We start from the raw sequence: 22,039 nt of genomic DNA on the forward strand, positions 1-22,039 counted from the left end.
AAAAGAGCGAAACAAAACAAACAAACAAAAAACCCTGAACTACATAAATCGTTTGGCTATTTTCTGTTAGAAGATCCATGAGGACTGGAGAGAAGACTGCCCCGACTCTGCAGCTGAAACCCAGACTGCCCGTTGAGGACAGGGCTGTGGGGCGCCCCTTGCATCCCCGCCACAGTGAGCCACCCTCTGCACTGTGGCAGCCGGAAGAAAGGGAGGATTGGCTGTCGCAGAGGGGACTCTGGGCACTTGAAAAAGCCACAGGAGCAGGCTGGCCACCTCACCTTCCCCGAGAGGGCCCCCATTCAAGGAGCCCTGAGGAGTTCTCCCCCTGCCCAGTGGAAAAGGCCTTCCTCATCTCGGAGAACATAAAGGCACGAAGAAGGGTGGGACCGGCAGTGCTGTTCGGTCGTATCCCAGTTGTGCAATCACGTGACTCTTCCTACTTCTTCACCAGGTGTAAACAAAAATACCCAAATTTGCCTGTTTCGTTGGATCCTTGCTTTTCTTCTGAAAGCTTCCATGTTGCCTAAAATCTACATTAAACGCATATGTATGCTTTTGCCTGATGACTCTGACTTTTGCCATGATCGTAGCGAGGTCTGGGATGTGTGTGAACAAAGAACACCCGGTCACCCCAGAAGCTTGTGGGGATAGCGAAGCTCACGTCAACCAGGCCTTACTGGGCAGTAAGAGGTGCGTGACGGCCGCCTCCACCATCTGGAAGGGTCTGGGGGCCGTGGGCCATTGTTCTCCCTCTCTGTCCTCAGGGAGGTGTGCGGTTACAGGGGACCCCAGAGTCACAGCACAAGCTGTCTCTTCTGCACCTCTCTGCTTCCAGTCTTTTCCTTTGTCTTGCACGGAAAGATTTTTCTGACCTCCTGCAAGCCCAGCCACTTCCTCTCTGTAAGTCCTTCTGGGCTGGGGGCCCAGGTGGCTGTCATGGAGCTGGTGTTGGCGAGCCCCATGTTAAACTGCTTTTTCTGCCAATACAGCCCAGTCGGTTGAGCTGGAGAGCTCGAACATGGCTGTGCCAGGCCTCAGCAGATTTTAGGGGGCTCCTATCTTGCTTCTAAAGTGAGACCTCCCCTGAAGCTTGCAGAACACCCTAGGGTTATTGGGGTACAGCCAGAATTCCTCTTAGAACTTGCAGTTACACCATTGCAGCTGTACCTACATGGCGTTTTTGTAAGGTTTGCAAACTTGTTGCCACCAAGCAGTTGATAAAAGGTCAACCAACCATTCCTACACGTACATAAGTCACATCAACATGTAAAAGGGCTCATTTCCTTGCAGTTTATCATGGTTTTGTTTGTTTTTTAAATGAGAGCTAAACCAGTCATCGGGGGTTCCGAGGCAAGCGCACAGGGCGGTCCCTGTTGTCACCAGCGGGGCTGGAGAAGACCCAGCGCCATCAGCCTGCAGAGCGCTGCGGAGACAGAGCACCCTGCTTTGGAGTTTTGACATACTTCTGGCAGTTGTTGAAAACTATGAGGCATGAAATCCAGATTTATGACTTTTTAAAAAGTTATTTGTGGATTCCCAGGACGATTATGTTCCCATCACTTATGTAGCCTTTTAAAAACTCAAAGGACGTTTAAGGAAAAAAAAAAAAAAAACCATGTTTGGCACTCACTGATCCCGCGTTGGCCGTCTGGGGGGCACTGAGCGGAAGGAGGGAGAATGCCTTTGGCCCCTGCTTCGTGATGCTCTGACCCTGGGAGGCGAGCGCTCGCTCACAGGTAACCCAGGACAGGCTAAGCCACGAGAGCTTCTCCTTAAAGACAGCGTCTCAGGAACATAAACCCTTCCCTTTCGTCTGCTTGGACCGCGTCAGCGACTTCGTTCTGCAGGTTTCCCTTATCGAGGTCGTGCTACCCAACGCCTGCAGGACAGGTGCCCACCAGCAGCCCCAGTTACCTTCATACCCTCGCTGCCCTCACCCCATCATGCCTGCCCCTCTTCCCCAGAGAAGTTCTTTGGGATTTCTTTCTATTTCTGGAAAATTCTAAAATGCCATGGCATTAAAACAGGCTGATTACATAAACCATACTCCCATGCCTGACAACACATGCTTTCACCCGAGAGCTTGCTGCCAAGAGCCATGAGGTTTTTAATCGTCTGCACTCCTTTACGGGTTTTGCGAGTCTTCTGCTCTGACATGTCCTCATCTCCCATTGTCAGCCTGTGAAATGTTCTGTGCTTCCAGTTCTCCTAAACAGATGCAGATGTGTGCAGCTGAGGCGCCACTGGGCTCCTCCTGGTCTGCTCCTTAAGAAGAGCTGGGATGGGGCACTTGGAGCTCAGAGCCCAGGGCACGCCGTGAAGATGGGCTGGTGGGGGAATGAGGGGAGCCTGTGATCTGGAGTCTACCTTGTCTTCCATGAGCTAATCTGGGCATTGTGTGAGAAGTCTTCAGCTCTACAGATAGCTCTGAAGCCCCACAAAGGTACCCTAATTCTCCCCGAACATGGGCTCTGTGTCTTGATTGGTCTTTACCTGCTGCACAGCAAAGAGCCAGGTAGCTGTGTGGCCCTCCTACCAGAGCAGAGGCAGGGAGCATCCCACCTGCCGTATGTGAGACTTGTGAAATCACTGAGTCTGGCCCTGCTGAGGCAACACAGATGGGGCTCAAAATTCAATGATCTGCAGCAGATTGGTATTTTAAGTTGATGACTTTGTGTAAAATACAAATGGTGTTATAGATGTCCAAATGGCCTTGGCCGACAAAAAGAATTCCTCATCCCTGCTCCAGTTAGGACCCAGCGGTGCAGGGAGCACTCAGGTATATGGCAGTGTTAGTCATGTGCCTGGCGTCCACGAACACCAAGACGAGAAGACACTGCAGAAGCACCAGGCAGTTGTCCATATCGGAGACAGGAAGGTACCCAGGGTGTGTAGTGCAAGATAACGCAGCTGGGAGATGGGGAAGAGCCAGGACATCATATTTATGGACTGCACAAGTTCAGATCCCAAATCAGCAAAGGAGAACCAGCTTCAAGTCAGATGGAAATTCAGTGGACTCAGGCCTATTTGAAAAACAAAAATGGGGGTCAGCATTGTGGTATATCGTGCGAAGCCCTGCCTGCCGTATTGGGATCCCATATGGGTGCTGCCTCGTGTCCCAGCTGTTTCAATTCTGGTCCAACCCCCTGCTAATGGTCCTGAGAAAGCATTGAAGTACGGCCCATCACCAGCCATGACCTTTAATTTAGGGAATGAATCAGCGGATACAATATCTGTCTCTTCTTCTCTCTATAATTCTCTGCCTTAGTAATAACAATAAATCAATCCTTAAAAAACCAAGCAGAAAGCGGAGGTTGGTCCTAGAAGTGAGTATCCTCAGATAGTTACGATCGAGGAACTGATGCTGGTCAGTGTGCTGGACCTTCAAATTCAGAGGGTGCTGAGAGACACACCCGTGCCGAACACCTGTCCCACAGCACCCCCAGTTGGCATCTTGGTCAGATTAGTCCAACCTTGGGTTTTATCAGCTATAAAATGAGTATAATGAGAGTTTTGGCCTTACAGGACTTTGGTGGCAACTAATATTGGATTTTTCACAGAAAGTAGCTAGTTTGGCAACTAATACTAGATATTAATACCTGTGCGGTCTACAGCTGTTGACCTCCATGCTAACTTGTGCTGCCCTCCTGGTCCTCCTGATGCGTGGGACTCTGGCACGCAGCCACACCAGCAGAAGGCGTCTGCACCAAGGTAGTTGCCGCCATTAATTTAGCTTCTTCCTAGCAGTCAGGCATAGTGCTTGCATATGTTTTCATTCTAACTCCCAGCATTTTTGCTGGGTATATGTAACATTGCGTTTTTTAATATACACTTACAGAGCTGAGGGCTCAGCAGGGCCATGCGTTTCCTAAGCGGCAGAGCTGAGATCTCAACACGTCCTCCCCCACAGCCCATGCTGACCTGGTCCTGCATCCTTCAGCCCCTAGGGACAGAAGGACACAGGAAGACATGAGACTCATTACAGAACTAAGCATACAACTGGAGGGAGAAATCATGTAAGGGTTAGGTGGCCAAGGCAATATGAGAAACAAGAGCTACATGGAGAGATTGGTTTACACAGAGGAGCCATTGAGTAGGCATCATTGTTCAACAGTGGCCCAGGTAGGGTGACAGAGAACTGGGTAATAAGGCTGTGGCCTCAGAACTAATTGTCTAGACACAGCCTCTAAGTTCCTGTCCACCATGTGTGCACACACACACAAACACACACGCATAAATATATGCACGTGTGCAAATACATTCTTACACACTAGTATTTATACATACATGTTCATACACATTTGTGTATGCATACACTACACACAGGAGGGACTGGAGTAACACCACCATATCTGCACAGGAAGTTGCAGGATTTTATAGACCTGTGTGTTGCTTCCATTGTCAATCACTGTTATAATCCACACTTTGAAATAGGCAGTCATATGCCACTCTGGCAGAAAGGATTGCCTTTCTTGATTTCATCCAGGAAACCCTGGCCCAGAGGGGTTTGCTGCAACTTGCCTCACCATTCAGCCAAAGCAAAGCACTTGGCACGCTTCAGCTCAGTGCTTTTATTTGCAAGATAAAATTAATCATCTTTCCACCAGGAATAGATACAGTTAGCACACAGGTGGAATCATTGGCGCTAGAGTCGGTGTAAGCTATCCAGTGCTCAGCTCCGGGATAAAGGATAAAAGCCCCTGGTGGAAGAAAAGTGTACTGCATCCATGGCACTGGCATTGGAGCAGCTTTCCCCTCACTGGTTTTTTTAAGACCGGAGGGGCACAAGTCACTGTGCAATTCTGTGAGCGGCTCAGATGGGGAACTCATCGGCCACCCCAGGATCTGGTCCCTGCTGTCTCCCCACATGCACTCCTGCAAGTCCCCAGACCCCTCAAAGCCACTAATGTTTCTGAGGCACTGAGCTCAGATTTTATGGAAGTGAAAATACTCAAAGTGCAAGTGACAGATAATCGTGAGGTCCCCTCTAAGGCGGGTGCCCTGTGAATCAGTACTTGGTAAACTGTGCGTGTACTTAGAGTGACAGGCCTTGCTGTTCCTTGGAGAGACGCAGTGCCCCGAGTGGGCAGGAGCACAGTTTGAAGCCTGCTCCTGTCACCACTCCCATTCCAGGCCTATCCCGTCGTGTCCCCGGCTGTGGGAATCTTTGCTCTGCCCGTGCGGAACACCGGGTTGGAAGCATGGCATTGTTTGGTCCCGTTGCCACCACTGCTTTGGGGCTCCAGGGCTTGTTGACGCTGGGCAGATGCCAGCAGCCTTTGACATGCTGGCTTCTGTCTCCGAAACGCCCCCGGTTGCCCTTTGCCCTGGGGGTTGACGAGGTATACGTAACATTATTCTCGCTTTGTTCAACCATCAGTCACTCTCAACTCTTGGTTTTATGATGTGCGGGAATTCAAAGGTCTATGGATATCTTTGTCTATTAAGTTATCTGCTTGGAATTGTACTGATGGCCACTTAAGGAAATCTCAGTTTTATTCCAGTGTTGTACCATCTTCCCAGGAACTCAGAATTCAAACTCCTTACGTGTAGGCTGCTGTTGTCCCAAGCAGGGTGACATGAGCTGTGTACAGCTCACCCAGGCTGAGCAAGGACTGAGCTCTGTGCCTCACCCTGTCCCTCTTTCTCCCACTCCAGGTCTGCCGTCGCGAGCGTCACCTGGCCCTGGGACAGTACCGGGGAACCCTCTTTGCTGATCAGCCTCCGATGTTCATCTCGCCAGCCAGCAGCCCTCCCTGGGCCAAGCTGTGTGAACTGGTGCACCTGTGTGGCGGTCAGGTCAGCCGAGCTCCTGGCCAGGCCAGCGTCTGCATTGGGCCTTACAGCGGGAAGAAGAAAGAAACAGTCAAGTACCTATCCGAGAAATGGGTCTTAGGTAGGAATGCGGTGTGGGAGTGGATGGGTCTGTGGGAGAGAGGATGGTGCCAGCAGATGCTGGTGGGTGCTTCGTGTTTACCTCAGGGTCTCTGTTCTGGGGCCTCAGCCGCACAGCCAGGGGGCATGAAAGGAAGACTGGAGAGCGATCCCATTTTCCTCGACGGCTAGAGGACAGCTCCACGCGGCGGGGGCATCTTAGCAGGCGCCTGGCATTTCCCACCTTGCCCGCACTGCAGGCCCAGCCACGCTGTGCTCGGAGCCACCCTGCCTGCCCACCTGCATTGTTCCCATTCAGGGTCCCTGTCACACTCCTCTCAGGCTCCAGTGATAATGAAGGCTTAGAGATGGCAGTAATGGTCGCTGGGGAGCACTTGTGGTGGGCGTGCCGGAGCTACACCTGTCCCCATGCCCCCAGAGAGACTGGCTCAGGAGCTGCCTGCCATGATTGCTGTGCTGGCTCCAGGAGCTGCCTGCCATGATTACTGTGCTGGCTCCAGGAGCTGCCTGCCATGATTGCTGTGCTGGTCCAGGAGCTGCCTGCCATGATTGCTGTGCTGGTCCAGGAGCTGCCTGCCATGATTGCTGTGCTGGTCCAGGAGCTGCCTGCCATGATTGCTGTGCTGGTCCAGGAGCTGCCTGCCATGATTGCTGCACTGGCTCCAGGAAGCCTGCCATGATTGCTGTGCTGGCTCCAGGAACTGCCTGCCATGATTGCTGCGCTGGCTCCAGGAAGCCTGCCATGATTGCTGTGCTGGCTCAGGAGCTGCCTTGTGGCTGCCAGGAGAAATGAGTGGTGGAGCAGGCATGGTCGGGATGTGGGCATGCAGCCGAGAGGGCACCGCAGGGCTTGTACCGGAGTTTTGGCCCTGGACAGGGGCCTCTCTAGGGACAGACCTGGGCTTGGCAATCACCCTCGTCTGCTCCAGCCTCTGCAGCAGCATGCCACAGGCTGTGCTGTGGCACATGGCATTTCCTCAGTTCCATAAGTTGGAAGTCCATGGTCGGGGGACAGCAGTATGGGTTCCTCCCAAGGCCTTTCTCCAGGGCTGCCAGTCACTGCCTTCTTGCTGTGCCCTCACATGGTTTTATCCCTGTGCGTGCATGGGCCTGCCATCTCATCCTGGGCCCTAGGCTGCTGTCCTTTTAAAACACAGACTTATTTATTTATTTGAAGGACAGAGTAACAGAGAGAGGGATAAACTACTTCCACTTGCTGGTTTACTCCTCACATGGCCAGAGTGGCCTGGCCCAAGCCAGTATCTGGAGGCTGCAGCTCCATCAGGGTGTCCCCTCTGGGTGGCAGGGCCCCAAGCACGTGGCCTTCTTCCACTGTTTCCCTGGTATGTTGCCAGGGAGCTGGGTCAGAAGACTGGCACCAGCGCGCATATGGGATGCCAGCACAGCCCAGTGTGCCCAGCACCGGTCCCTGATCTCCTGTTCGCACAGGGAGCCCCAGCACACTGGTCAGGACCTCTGGGGACCTCGGGCCACCTCGCTTATCCCCTGCAGGACCTTGTCTCCAGAGAGAGCCCACTGGTGAGGTACAGCGGTCAGGCTGAGCAGACACAGCTGGGGGACAGCTCGTTCCAGGTAGTCCAGCCCAGGCTCAGCACCTCATGCCCAGAGCCACGCGTGGCTTCCTCAGGGAGATTTTTCTCCATGCTTCGCTGCCTGCCCCGGCTCTCCCTGCCTCCCTCTCTTGCCCCGTGCTCCCCTCATCTCTCCGTCCCACACCTCTGCTGCTTCCCAGCCCTGCTGCGCATTTCCACTTACCAGACGAGTGCGTATCATGTTTGTCCAAGCTGCAGCCACGCAGACCCACGCAGACCCACGCAGACCCACGTAGGCTGCATGAAATTCTCTACGTGATTGGTGCACTTTCTTGGATGTGCTTTTAAAGTATGGCAATCAGGAGGCCTTTTTTTGTTTTTAAACTGTGTGGCACAGGGTAATTTATCTTTTGCCTGGAAACTTATTTAAAAAAATCAAGGCAAACCAATCTTAGCTGCCATGTAAAAGCCAAAAGACTGCTCACTCCTGCTCAGACCTCAGATGCCAAGGATGTAACCTTGGCAACACCTCATATTCTGAAATAGGCATTCTGGGTTGGCTTTTTTTCTTTCTGGGTTTTTTTTTTTTAAGTTTTTTTTTTTTTTTTTAATTGGAAAGACAGATATACAGAGAAGAGGAGAGACAGAGAAGATCTTCTGTCTGCTGATTCACTCCCCAGGCGGCCACAACAGCCAGAGCTGAGCCTGTCCGAAGCCAGGAGCTTCTTCCAGGTCTCCCACGCGGGTGCAGGGTCCCAAGGCTTTGGGCTGTCCTTGACTGCTCTCCCAGGCCACAAGCAGGGAGCTGGATGGAAACTAGGGCCGCCGGGATTAGAACAGGTGCCCACCGCCATGGGATTGCGGTGCATGCAAGGCGAGGACTTTAGCTGCTAGGCTACTGTGCCGGGCCTGACGTTCTGGCTTTGCCCTTTCACAAAGCAACCCCTGTGTGTTTCAGAATGATGCTGCTTGTACAGCAGGTTTTGGTTCAGCTCAGAGATCTGTGCCCGGGTCTGGCTTCCATAGTCACTGTCCACTCCAGTGCTCCCTGACTTGGGGACCATGTGCCAGGCAGAGAGGCCCAGGTGCCCAGCCACACTTATCCTGCCACGTCAAGGCGAGGTGACCACTGGTGGCTCCCTGTTCCTACCACGGTCACCATCATACTCAGAACAGCCGCCTGCCCGTTCTGTTGGCAGTGTGAGTTTCAGGGCTGGACCTGCCGCCTCCACTGGGCTTCTCTTCTCTGCTGTGCCCGTGTCCCAGTTTGATCGTCAGGGTGGAAAAGCCGTGTCTCAGGGCAACATCGGGGTATTGTGTGTGACAGCAGCCCTCCTTCATTGAAATCCCCCAACTCCTGGGCACCTCCTCCCCCCACCCCCAGCCGGACCTTGGGCATAGCACCATAGATGTTTTGAATATTAGTTCATATTTTGCTTTTCTTGAATGAAATTGCAATCCAGTAGCCCAACTGTGTGCAAATGTGGGGGTTTTTATTTTACACGCGCACATGCCATCAAACGTGGGGCCAGACCACCTCCTGTCTCCCCAGCCTCTGGTACTGGTCTCTTCTTGGGCCTGAAGTGGATGCCCCGTTCTCTCAGGACCACAGAGTTAAGATCCCCCAGCCTGTGCATGCTACGTGGTGGCACCTGTCTTCAGCAGGCATCTTCAAGGGTCACTGGGGAGTGCAATGAGCCAGGACACGGTGGCACAGTGGTTGTGGGTGCCTTTGTCCTACTAATCCTTGGAAACAAACACTTCTCAAACATTTTCTTTTTACATTTGGTGGAGAGAGAAAAGCATGCTCCCTGTTCAGGTCTGCTGTTTTACTCCCCAGACACCTGTCAGAGGTACACCTGGGGAGGTCCTGAAGGCAGAAGTTCAATCCCACATGGCTGGAGGGACCCGGCCACCAGAGCCATCAGCACTGCCTTCTCCGGGGTCAGGAGCAGAGGCGGGAGCTGACCGCAGCCCCCTGGGTACGGGACATGGACATTTTGACAGCCAGTCTGCAGAATGCTCCGAAACACTGTGAGGTTAAATACAGCAGCATCTCGAGCCGTTCTAAGAGCATCAGTTAAAAGGCAAGCAGTCACTTAGGGAAGGAATGAAAGGCATTACTTGAAATGTGTAAATTGAGTGAATTCCAAGGGGCTGGGGCTGTTGTGGGAAGCAAGCTCTTCAAGACTGCTTGGACAGAACAGTTTGTTAGAAGTCATCAAATCATCCTGTGATGATCACTTTTAGATTTGTAATTCACTGTAAGATGAAAATGTTATCGTTGTGTGGCATTTTTTTATGTTGATTTGCCTTTTAAAAATATATATATATATTCAGTTATATATGTATATATATATATATATATGTATATATATTCAGTAAAGGAATTAGTGGTGGGGGAGGGAAAGGCAGAGGCAGAGAGAAAAAGAGGCCTTCCAGCCATGGGTGCACTGCTCAGATGGCCACAGTGGCCAGGGCTGGGTCAGATAGAGGCCAGGATCCAGGAACTTCATCCAGGTCCCCCGTGGGTCCTGGGATCCAGGCATGTTGGATTAGCTCCCACTAGATGCTCGCGCTAGGGGCGACTTTAGCTGCCACACCTCAGTATTCTTCCTGGTTTGATTACTTTTTAGTGGCTTTGATTTGTTCGTGCTATTTTATGTGCTTTTTTTTTTTTTTTTGAGGTTATAATAAAGTCACAAGAGTTAGACCAGAAGAGGTTTCTTTTTTAAGCCATTAGGATTTTTTTTTTTCACTTGTGGAGGCAAAGCTAGGCACCACCACCGCTGTATCTCTTCCCAGGACCTCCAGAGCCACAGGGAGGGGGTCCAGGGCCTCCAGAGCCACAGGGGGTCCAGGGCCTCCAGAGCCACAGGGGTCCAGGGCCTCCAGAACCCTGGGGGTCCAGGGCCTCCAGACCCACAGGAGGTCTCTCAGGGTCACTCTGTTCATTCTGTGTCTCCTCTCAAAATCAGCCACCCAGCATTCACAGACGTAAGTTTTTTCTTCTGGGTTTTCTGTGTATCAGAAGTCCTTACCACCTCCACCAGGCTGTGCCAGCTGCTGGCCTGGGCAAGGGAGCGGCCCTGGGAGCCACCCAGCAGGCTCAGCATCCAGACGTGAGCCTGCTCTTCCACAGTCACTGCTGGCCTCAGAGCCAGCTTGTGAATATGCTCCCTGCTGGATTCCCAGAGTCTGTCTCCCCTGAAACTGCGCTGTGCTTGGCGCCTGACGAACCAGACACATGACGAACCAAATGCAGTCCAACTTCAAACAGCTGAGAAGTGCATGGAGACCCCAGCTGGCTTTCCCTTTTAAAATGTGTTTATTTGAAAGGCAGACTGAGAGAGATCTCCCATCCAGTGCGTTACTCCCCAGGGGGCTTCGGTGGCCAGGGCTGGGCTGGGCTGAGTCCAACAGGCAGGAGCCTCATCCGTGTAAGCGCCAAGGGCCCAGGCACTTGCACCATCCCCCGCAGCTTTCCCGGGCGCGTTAGCAGGGGCGGACCAGCAGAGCGTCCAGCGCTGGTCCTACTGGATGCTGACGTCAGAAGCGGTGCGTGCCGACTGTGTCACATGCTGCCTTCTCGTTGTGCCCTTTCCTAAAGCAGCCGTGAAAAGATCATAGTTTCATAGAAACAAACACATGAACATAGGAATGGTTTAGGAGATTTGTTTGCTTGTGAGAGGCAGGTCATGTATTTTTCCAGTTTTTATTTATTTATCTCACACGTTTTATTCTTCTTAGCTGTTAAAGTATTGTAATAAATTTATGCATCCCCTATATTTGAACATTTGGGTTAGTTCAACTGGCCCATATATTTTAAATGTTGTGTCTGTTCTAATTGGAACAAATTAGATTCGGTTGTTTGAGCTATAATTGTGGCCCAGTCACAGGCTTATGACTGGTTCCGGGTAGGAGCCTGGCAGGGGAGGAATGTCGGTGCCCGGGGCTGTGTCTGCGGGGGGCTGCCTGGCTCAGCACCTCCCGCCCCGGGGTGTGGATTCCTGTTTCCCAGCGTTTGCCAGGCCGGGCACCAGCCACGCTCCATCTGATGTGTTTAGAAGGATCTCCTGGTTGAGTCTGGCATTCCCTCAAGACTAAACCACTCTCCGACGTGGCTGTCCTGGGGTTGATATTTCATGTACTTGTCTCTATTTCTTGCCCATTTTTACACTGTTTTTTTGTTAATTATTGTTTTTGTTTCACATTGTTTGACAGCAGTGCTTGAATGGCGCAGATTGTCTTGTTATAGACGTCATAAGATTCCGTCTGTGTCTTTAATTTTGGTCACAGTGTCTTCAGCACGGCGGAACTTTTAAGTTTTTTTTTGGTTATTGGTTTTTAATAAAATCAGAAACCTACACAGAATCTACATTTACTGGTTTGGTCAGGAATCTGGCTCCCGACCCGAGATTCACGGTCTCCTAAGCCTCCTGCTTATGGTGGGTTTTCCCTTTGGTTTTGTTTTGTTTTGTTTTAACTCTGGGTGCTTCAGTTCGTTTTTAGTTTACTTACTGTATGATCCGAGAGGGCCGTTTTAATAAGCTCAGCCGTTTCCCACCAACTGAAAACGCCACCCCGACTCATCTTAATCCCACTATCTGCACAGCTGTGTTCTGGATCTTCTCTCCCACTGACCCGTCTGCCCTGTGCTAGTAACATGCCATTTTATTGCTGAGACTGTTGCGTTACAGTGTGGGCCATGCTGCTTTAGTATCTGGATGTCACATCCCCTCTCGTCATTCCTCTTTTTCACAACTGCCTTGTGCATTTTCCCTTTTGCAGAAACACTAAAATAAACATGTCAAATTTTCTTTTTGAGAAGTTTAAAAACTTGGGCCCGGTGCTTTAGCATAGTGGTTATGTCCTCACCTTGCACGCACCAGGATCCCATATGGGCACCGGTTCTAATCCTGACAGCCCTGCTTTCCATCCAGCTCCCTGCTTGTGGCCTGGAAAGCCATCGAGGATGGCCCAAAGCCTTGGGACCCTGCACCAGCATGGGAGACCTGGAAGAGGCTCCTGGCTTCGGATTGGCTCAGCTCCAGCCGTTGCAGTCACTTGGGGAGTGAACCATCAGACATAAGATCTTCCTCTCTGTCTTTCCTCTCTGTATATCTGCCTTTGCAATAAAAAATAAATAAAAATCTTTAAAAAAAAAAAAAAAGGTTTAAACTTGAAGCCAGTTTGTGGTATAGTAGGTTAAAGTCTGGCATCTCAAATACATGGGAGCGATGTGTGACAGCCCAGGTGCTCGGGCTGCCACCACGTGGGAGACCCTGACTGAGTTCTCGGCTCCTGCCTCAGCCCGGCCCAGCCCCAGCCATGCTGGCCATTTGAGGAGTAAGCCAGTGGAAGGAAGATATTCTCTCTTTCTCTCTCTCTCTCTCTCTCTCTCTGAGAGAGTCTCATTCAAATAAATAAAACTTAAAGCTTAAAACTTTGAGATTATATTACATTCTTGGATTAATAGGAAAAGACCATGCTCTCCACGGTGTATCTGATTTTCAGAAATTACATCCAGTCAGAAATCTGAATGTAAAAATCAAATCTGTGGAGTTTTCACAACCTGGCAAGCAATATAGCTAAATTACTTTATGATCTGGACATTAAGAGTGAGCTGCCCCCGTGACTCCACAACTGATTACAGTAAAAAAAAAAAAAAAGTAGATTTTTTAAAACATAAAAAAATAAAAACTGTTATAAAGCAGAAGTTTGCAGAAGAAGAGTCAAAAGGCAAATGACAGGTCTAAAACACATACAGAAGCCATAGCAAAGGTAAAGAGTAATATACAAATATGAGCTGGCCCACTTGGCTGTCATGCAGAGTTAGGCAATGCGCCTGACTCCTGATCACTGTTAGAGTTGTGTGATCTGGACTATGACTTAAGTGTGTGCATAGGTGATTCTTCATCTGGTGTTGCCTGTGCAAGTCTTCGTCTTCTCCCATCCGGAGTTCCTCTGAGCGACCCCTCCAGGCAGACATTGCAAAGCGCGCTTGTGCAGGAAGGTCGCAGTGACATCCTGGGGCACTGCCTGGATGGAGCGCAGGTGGACGAGCCCTTTGCTCCACACAACCACGGTGGTGCTCCATCTTCCACCACTCCACAGCGTGACTGCGTCTTCACTGGGATAGACAACCGGACAAATGCAGTGAGTCTCAGCCGCTGTGGAAGCCAGCTGGTGCTGGGGGTGCACGTGCTGCCTCCATTCTGCTAGTAGGAACAGGAGACAATCCAGGCTTGCGGGAATAACGAGGGATTCTGGCCAGCCAGCTGCTGCATGCAACCATGCTGGTGTCGGCCGCACCCGCAATGCTCTCCTGGACCGGGAACTACTTGAAATCTTTGAAGTCACCGAAGAATGGACTTTTAGACAGTGTACCGATTAGCTTCGAACTCCAGATGGAACACCTGGCTCAGGAGACAGGGTGACACAGCCTGGGCATTGTCATTCGTGTCATGCCTTATGTCAACAAGCATGGGTAAGGTCACCCACGGGGCTGGAGCTGGGGTCTGCTGGGTCCCACACAACACCTCGCCCACAGAACATTCCGCTGGGGTGGACGCAGTGTTTGTGGGATGTGCTGTTGAGCATTGGCCCAGAGCCAGTGTTCCTGAAGATCTAATGCTGCCTTTTTTCTAAATTCCCTCCTCTCCCCACTGCGTGCTGTAGGGGTGAAATGGCTCCGGCTCTCCTGGGGTTTTCTGAACATGACTTTGTGTGCGTGAAAAGGCTTCCTTCCCCGAGTCACTGCAGCTGTAATGCCATACTGCTTTCTCTCTCTCTCTTTAGATTCCATCACGCAGCACAAACTCTGCACCCCCGACAACTACCTCTTGCCACAGTGACCAGGACATTATGCACACGGCTGCTGGCAAAGCTGTATGGATGGCGTAGGGCCCTGAGGCGAGAAACAGCTGTGAGAAGACAGACATGCCTAGCGTGCCATGTGCTCTGGTCGCGTCTGCCTGTGTGTGCTGCGATGAGGCCTCTCTCCGCCTCCCTGTTGACCAAGCTTGCTTTCATCAGCGTCGGCAGCCCAGGTTTGTGTGGTGCCAGTCTGTGAATCTTAGCAAGGACCGTGATCCGTGGACCACAGGACTTCTGTCATTAGAGTGCTGCTAATTAAAGAGTGGAAAGTCATCAGAACTGTTCTGGCATGGAGAGCAGAGCCCCCCTGAGGTTCCTGGCATGGGCTCTGAGGTGTTTGTAAATGGGTCACATGCTAGAAATGAAAGACGTTCACCCCAGACTGGCTGCAACGTCCCTGGCGTCCTCCCGGAAGGCCCCGCTGAAGACCTGGCGTCCTCCCGGAAGGCCATGATGAAGACAGGTGCAAGGAGCGCTGCGTGATGACAGGCTGTACCCTCCAGGTGGCCTTCTCTGTGGTGGACCAGCATTGTGACACGCGGTGGCCACCTTGCCTGGCCAGCGCAGGAAGATAACCCCCTGTGGTGAGGTCTGTGTGGAACACCCACGGGATGGCACTAAACCAAGAATGGACCAGAATGTGGGGAAATTAGACTTCGTACATGCCTGCTCTTGCTGTAAAATAACGTTAAATGTACATTTACTGGATGGTCCGCTAACCAGGAAGCCTAAAAATACCTTGTCTACGTTAGCTCATTTACAAAAAGATTCACAAAAGGATTATTAATAACAATCTCAATCAAGGCAGTCTGTCAGCTGGCAAACAGATAGACAGAGCCGATGGCAGAGACCAGGACCTCACGCGTGGTCCCACACAGTGTGTACAGGAAGCAAGTCAGGACTCAGTGCTGTGTGTTCCGCTGAATGGCACCCCTGGCACAGACAAGGCTGTAGGGCAGGGGCAGAGTGCTACAGTCAGGGCTTCCCATAGCTGGGCAAGCAGACAGTTTGGGCAGTGAACTTTATGGTGTGTAAATTACAGTCAGGGAAAGCTATATAGAAATACAAAAGCTGTGGGCAGCCACGTCACTGCACCTCTCAGGTCTCCCCTTAGCAAAGACCTCTGCTCTTCAACTGCCAGCTCGGGTCCTATAAAGACAGCCTCTGCTTTCAAACCAGGGGCACATCTTCCTGGGCACAGCAGGACATGGGCACCTAGCTGATTCCTCTTCGCAGAAGACTCCTGGGACCGATGAGCTCAGCCACAGAACTCTGCTCAGGTCGGTGGCTGAGTTAGTGGAGATCTTGGGTTATCTGCAGGTTACCCAAGCTCTCCCATCTACAAGGGCATCAGCCACCCAAAGAAGTGCCCAGGTGCCTTTGACAACCAACCTAACACTTCAATGAGACAGACTAGTAAGGGGAGAAATAGAAAGTCTTGGTGGTCTCACTTATTTTCAGGTCGGATTTTTCCTCTAATTCATCTGCAAAAGCCTTCTGATCTTCAGTGCTTTGCATCTTGGAATTGTAGATCAAGGACAGTGGGACTCGTATCATTGAGCAAGGTTGCTGACTTTTTCAGAGATAGGCAACTTTCATAATCACAGGAACAGGGCAGTGGCAGAACCAGAGTTCCTGGCCAGGTGGCTAGCTCCAGGGTGTGCACTCTGTTCTCCACTCTACCCCGCAAGCTTGTTCACCCTTACAAGGCAGCCAGGAAAACGATGGATGGGCTGACAAGTCATCGTGGGTTTTAGAATGTTCACTGGAGTCAGTCCTTAGTGCTGCACTCATGTGTGTCCTGTGCCCGAGACTTCAGCATGGCCGTTAAACTCAGAATCCGAGTAGTGCCGTGCAGCAATTGCGCTCTTTTGTCCAGATGAAGTTGCAGTGGGTGAGAGAGGATCCAACAGCATGGCCTCAAGGTCAGGGCCATGGTGGTGTGGGGTTTCCGGGCCACCCGGGGAGCTCGTCCTTCCCCAGGACAGCCTGTACAGCTCCTCTGTGGGCGCTTCCAAGGTGATTGGGAGCATCCACCTCACCCATCCCTTGCTTTACTGACAAAGAAGCCAGTGATCAGAACTTGTAGCTCGCAGTGTCTTCTCCCTGCATCCAAGACAACTCGGGGTGTGCATTGCAGCAGTGTGTGATGACACGTCAGGCTTTGGGAAGCGCCATTTAGGAAAGAACGTTTCTGGATAACTGTTTGCAGTCATACTCCCTTGCAATTGAATAAAGGATTTCAGCAAGCGCTTCTGAGACTTCACCAGGGCTGTGCTTCCTAGGGAGATCCTTAGTTGAGCAGATTGGATCTGGAGCCAGGCGTGGTTGGTGGCAGTGCTGTGAGGGTAGCGGGGACTTCGAGTACTCAAACCAATCCTGGAAATGTGCACATGTTCCGCTTAGGTCTGAGCTGTAATGAATGATTCGGGAGCTTAGTGTCATCGTTAAACCAAACTGTTGCTGCTAGCCTTGTGTTGATAATGTGTTGTGGAATGCTTCTGAGCTGCTTGAGATTGGCTAGGGCAATGACACCCTTTTACAGGACCTTGGGATTAACTGCGAGGTTAAATCTGTGCAGCCGGCAGCCCCACCCCCACTCCCTGGGGACATGGCTTATCTTGTCTGGGCACGTGTTTGTTTCACTCTGTGCAGTTTGCCCTGCCCCGTGTGTGTCTGTGTTTCCACCCCACAGTGAACACCCAGCAGCTCTGTTTTCATGGCATCAGGTCCCTGTGGGGCCCCTAACTGCCACGACCCATCCCTGCGGCTCCCCTTTCCTAGACTCCTGGCTGCCGGCTCTCAGCCTCTCCTCTGTACCTTCTCATTGTGAGGCGGCATTCCTGTGGAATCACACACTATAATACCTTGGAAGTTGGTTTTCTTTCATGTGGCATAATTCTCAGGTGAGTCACCCACACTGGGTATGTCGCTATTCGTCGCCTTTTCATTGCTAAGCAGTGTTCCACGGTGTGGAGCGGGGAGAGTCTGCCTAACCACCCACTTCTCAGACAGGGTAAAGCCAATGCACAATGCCACCTCCTCGTGTGGAATGGCTCAGTGTTTGCCAACACTTGGTTCTGAGCCACGGGGCAGGAGCTTCCTTTGTGAAAGCCCAGGATGTGGTGGTGTGTTGCGGTGGGTAATTTTGAACTCTAGGCATCTCAGCAGAGATGGAGCAGATGTTCATGGGGGGAGGGGCGGAGCGCAGTTTGTCATCCCTCCTTGCAGTCTCAAGTTGTGCAGCACCCACCTTCCCCTGCCCAACTTCGTGACGTGGGAACCTTTACCCCAAAGCTGCTGGTCTCTGCTAGGTGACTGTGCGCCCTGAGAGAGAGCCTGCTTCCCCAGCCTCGTTCGCAGGCAGGTCCCCGGCAGGCTTTGGAGCTGCCAGCACCTTGAGCCAGAACTTCCCCGGCTCTGCACATTGCTCAGCCTTCCCTTGCCCCTCAGGACACATGAGGGAGGACACAGCCTCAGGAGACAGCTCCCTGTCTGGCATGGACAGTAGGACCAATCCACAGCAGGGGCAGGGGGCATCAGACAGAGGCAGGTGGAGCAGAGAGATAGGTGAGGTGCAGTGGAATCTGTTGGCAGACCCAGGCTCCAGGCCTCCCCCACTGTGCGGCAGGACCCGAGCAGGTTGGCCTCACTTCCCAGGCCTTCAGGACTCGGGTGCAGCAGCCACTGCTCACCACTCACTCCTAACAAAACCACAGTGAGCACTGCGAGGCAAGGTGGACGTCGGCCGGGTCATCGGCTCGAGTTGTCTGCTGCTACAGGAAGATCCTTAGATTGGATGGGTTATGAAGGTTGGCGGCTGAGAGCATGACAGCCGCCTGTGCTCACAGCGTCCAGGTGCACACGCAGCCATGGCCAATGAGCAAGCACAGGGACGGCCTTGCGTCCTGACAGCGCGCTGCCCGGCTAGCAAGGGTGGCAGCAGCTCTGCAAAGCCGCCAGCGAAGCCCAATTCCTGACTCCTCCATGGCACCACTCACATCCCGGCGTGCATTTCAGAGGGCACAAGCGTCACTCCTGTGCCAGCAGAAACAATACGGGGTGAATGATCATGGAGACCACAGAGCAGCTGAGAAGGGGCCCGGGGCTGCACAACCCGTGATTTGGATAACAGGGATTTGGGACAGCAACGAGGAAGCTGTAACCTCACAGCCAAGGCAGAAGAAGAGAGACATTCATACCCACTGGCTCGCTCCCAGATGGCCACAATGGCCAGGAAGGGGCCTGGAGCTTCCTCTCGGTCTCCCAGGTAGGCGTCAGGGGTCAAAGCCCTGGGGTCTTCTGCTTTCCCAGGTGCATTAGCAGAAAGCTGGACTGCAGATGGAGCAGCACAGCGCCAACAAGAGCAACAGTGTGAGATGCAATGTCACAGGCAGCTGCCCCAGGCCTTGAGTTTGGAGGTGGGCTCCCGGGAGTCTGGGTCCGCAGGGAGGCTGGAGTCTGCAGGGAGGCTGGAGTCTGCGAGAACTGAGTAGCCCCGGTGCTGAGTCACCTGCCTAGAGCATCAGTCCCAAAGGTTCACGCAGAGCAGGCACAGACTCGGTGCGACATGGGTTGCCGAAGAAGCCAGACTCCGCAGCCCAGCACTGGGCACCGCAGCCACCTGGGGAGGGAGCCAGGAGGCGGCAGCTCTGTTTCACTGCTTCTTCCTCTAACTCTAATTTTTAAAGTAAAATACTTTTTAAACAAATGGTTTGAGAGGGAAAGAGAGTGAGAGAGCCCCATCTCCTGGCACACTCCCTCAGTGACCCAGCTGAGCACAGCCCTGGTCTCCTGGCTCTCCATGTCTGCGTTAGCACGGAGGTGCAGCCGGGAGGGGCAGGTAAGTGTTGTGTCCAGGAAGTCTAATAGTGATGTTGGCATCTTAACTGGCGTGGTAACTACTGAGTTAAATGTCGTTAATTCCATACCAGGATGACTTCACGGGACTGCGTCATGAAATAATAAATATTTAAAGGGGGGTTGAGGGAATTGTGGTGCAAAGGAGAGGATTGCCTTGCATTGCTGCTGATTCCTGCAGCAGCTGCTCCGAGCACGCACCAGGGGAACGTGAAGGGCGCCTCAGGGATCCGTCCCGGCGCCGGAGACAGCTTCAGCATGGGAGCACGGGGCTTTGTGATCACGACCTCTGCTAGGTGCGGCTGGAGTGGACGACTAGAGGTCAACCGAACAAAAGCGCAATCAACCACCCCTACCTTAGGACGCCCCAATACCAACTGCCCAGGCGGGTCTAGCGGGAGCTCCCTGCGGGAGTGGGCAGCACACGGAGGGCCCTGAGATGTGCTGGCTCCCTCCTAGACCTCACCCTACTTGACTGTAAGTTTTAAATTGAAGCCTGGTTTTGCTGAATGCCAGGTTTATTTCTAAGAGAAGCTGTGTTAGAATCAACATGAAGCCACTTTCACCAAACGCAAGCCGAGTGCGGCCAGGGGCTGCAGAGCAAATTTCAGACACTCCTGCCCAGAACCAAAATGGTGATAAGAATTCTTGGAAAGCCACCGCCCACATGGCCGTGGCCACTACACACAGCATGCCCCTGTGAGGACGTCTGCCCCCACTGACTTGGACGGATGTTACACTTGTTACTCGGGCCTTACTGCAAAAATAACTGTCAGAACAGCTTATGTAACCTTCCTTTTTGGGCCTTAGAAAGCATCTCCTTGCCTTGGCCTCCCCAGCTTCACCCAACAGCCAGGAACACACCTGTCCCGGCTTGCCATCCACCACTCAGTCCGAGTCACCTTGCTGCTGGTCTCTGCTGACATTCACAGAGCCTTCTTGGCACCATGTCCCTGTCAGCTGTCATTAATTTCGCACCAGGATGACTTTTCAAACACTAAAGTTTGGAAACCTAGAATAGTTTGTATGCCCTTCATGCTGAATGTTGTTTTGTTCCTTCTCTGTTTTAACAGTTGACCAAATTTTTCAGATAGTTGCCTGTTTTATCAGTCTTCTCAAAGAAACTGTTCATCGATTGTCTTTCATTTTAGTGTTAATGTTCTTAAAATGCATCTATTTACTTTGATTTATTTTGAAAGGCGAATAGCCCTACAAACAGAAAGAGATCCTCCGTCTGCTGGCTCCTCTCCAAATGCTAACAGCACGTTAGCCATCTTCTGTTGCCTCCCCAATCCTGCCTTAGCAGGGAGCTGGAACGCCAAGTGGGCAAGGCTGGCACTCAGCCCAGGTCCTGCAGTGTGGGATCCCGGTGTCCCAGCTCGCCCGCTGTGCCCAACGCCTGCCGCTGGCTGCCCATCTGTGCGCCTGCCTTATCCCTCCGTCATTTCTGCGGAGACGCAGTCCTCGGCCTTTCCCATTCAGCATTGATCCAGTAAGTTTCTAGCCCCTCCCCTGCTTCAGCCTTTACTAACATAAACAATTGGGCTCATAGAATCCCCCAGAAAGAGTGCTTCAGCTGTGCCTTTGTACCTTTCAGCTGTTTCTTTGCCAGTCCCATCATTCTTCATTTCCAACATGATTCATGATTTCTTGAGTGTATCAAGAATTTGGAGGTTTGTTTTTGAACATATATGGTTTGGGACTTCTTTGGATTTTTTGTTTTTGTTGTTGTTGTTGTTGTTGTTGTTGTTGTTGTTTGTTTGTTTTACGATTTATTCTTGGGCCTGGCATGGTAGCCTAGTGGTTAAAGTTCTCGCCTTGCATGGCTGGGATCCCATATGGGTGCCAATTCATATTCCAGATTCTCTTCTTCCCATCCAGTTCCTGGCTTGTGACCTGAAAAAGCAGTCGAGGACTAAGCCTTGGGACCCTACACCCACATGGGAGACCCAGAACAAACTCCTGGCTCCTAGCTTCAGATCAGCTCAGCTCTGACCCTGGCGGCCATTTGGGGAGTGAGCCAGTGATGCAAGATCTCTCTTTCTCTGTCTTTCCCTCTCCATTTGTCATTTTGCCTTTCAAGTAAATAAATAAATACATCTTTTTTTAAAAAGGAAGAAGAAAAAGAAAAGAGGGCCTGGTATGATAGCCTAATGGCTAAAGTCCTCACTTTACATTCACTGGGATCTCATATAAGTGCCTGTTTGTGTCCCAGCACCATGCTTCCCATCCAGCTCCCTGCCTGTGGCCTGGGAAAGCAGTCGAGGATGGCGCAAAGCCTTGGGACCCTGCACCTGCATGGGAGACCTGGAAGAGACTCCTGGCTCCTGGCTTCAGATCATCAGCTCGACTCTAACCTTTATGGCTACCTGGGGAATGAATCAGCGGATGGAAGATCTTTTTCTCTGTCTCTGTAAATCAGACTTGCCAATAAAAACAAAATAAATCTTTTTCTAAAATTTTTTATTGTTTATTTCATGTTGCAGAGTCAGAGAGAGAGACTTTGATACTATAGTTCACTCCCCAGGTGGCTGCAACAGCCGGGGCCAGGCCAGCTAAAGCCAGAAGTTGGTCGTCTCACAGCTCTCCCACATGGGTGCCGGGGTCTGAACTGGGCCATCTTCCACCTCTCTTCCAGCCACATTATTAGGGAGCTGGACCAGATGTGGAGCAGCCGGAACTCAAACCAGTGACCATACAAAATGCCAACACTGCAGGTCGCAGCTTTACACACTGTGCCATAATGCTGACCCCCCAAGTAAAACTTTTTAATCAAAAAAGGAGAAACTAGGAACAGTAAAATTCTCAACAATATGGATATTGTCCAGTAAGAGATCATGTAAATTAGT

The 22,039-nt window shown here is 51.7% G+C and overlaps 1 protein-coding gene across 4 annotated transcripts in view; it reads left to right on the plus strand.

Annotated features, from left to right (window-relative positions):
* MCPH1 (microcephalin 1) overlaps nucleotides 1–14,731 on the plus strand; it is a 170,629-nt gene extending 155,898 nt beyond the window's left edge. For all 4 annotated transcript variants that reach the window (XM_040966777.1, XM_040966776.1, XM_040966778.1 and 1 more), the window contains 2 exons: nucleotides 5,662–5,899; nucleotides 14,253–14,731. In XM_040966777.1, coding sequence (XP_040822711.1) covers nucleotides 5,662–5,899; nucleotides 14,253–14,308 — 294 coding nt within the window. In that variant the 3' untranslated portion in view covers nucleotides 14,309–14,731. The remainder of the gene's footprint in view (nucleotides 1–5,661; nucleotides 5,900–14,252) is intronic.
* The last annotated feature ends 7,308 nt before the right edge of the window (nucleotides 14,732–22,039 follow it).

This window comes from Ochotona curzoniae, unplaced genomic scaffold, assembly GCF_017591425.1.
Source record: "Ochotona curzoniae isolate NIBS_2020 unplaced genomic scaffold, NIBS_Ocur_1.0 scaffold_4506, whole genome shotgun sequence".
In the NCBI taxonomy this organism is placed as follows: domain Eukaryota; kingdom Metazoa; phylum Chordata; class Mammalia; order Lagomorpha; family Ochotonidae; genus Ochotona; species Ochotona curzoniae.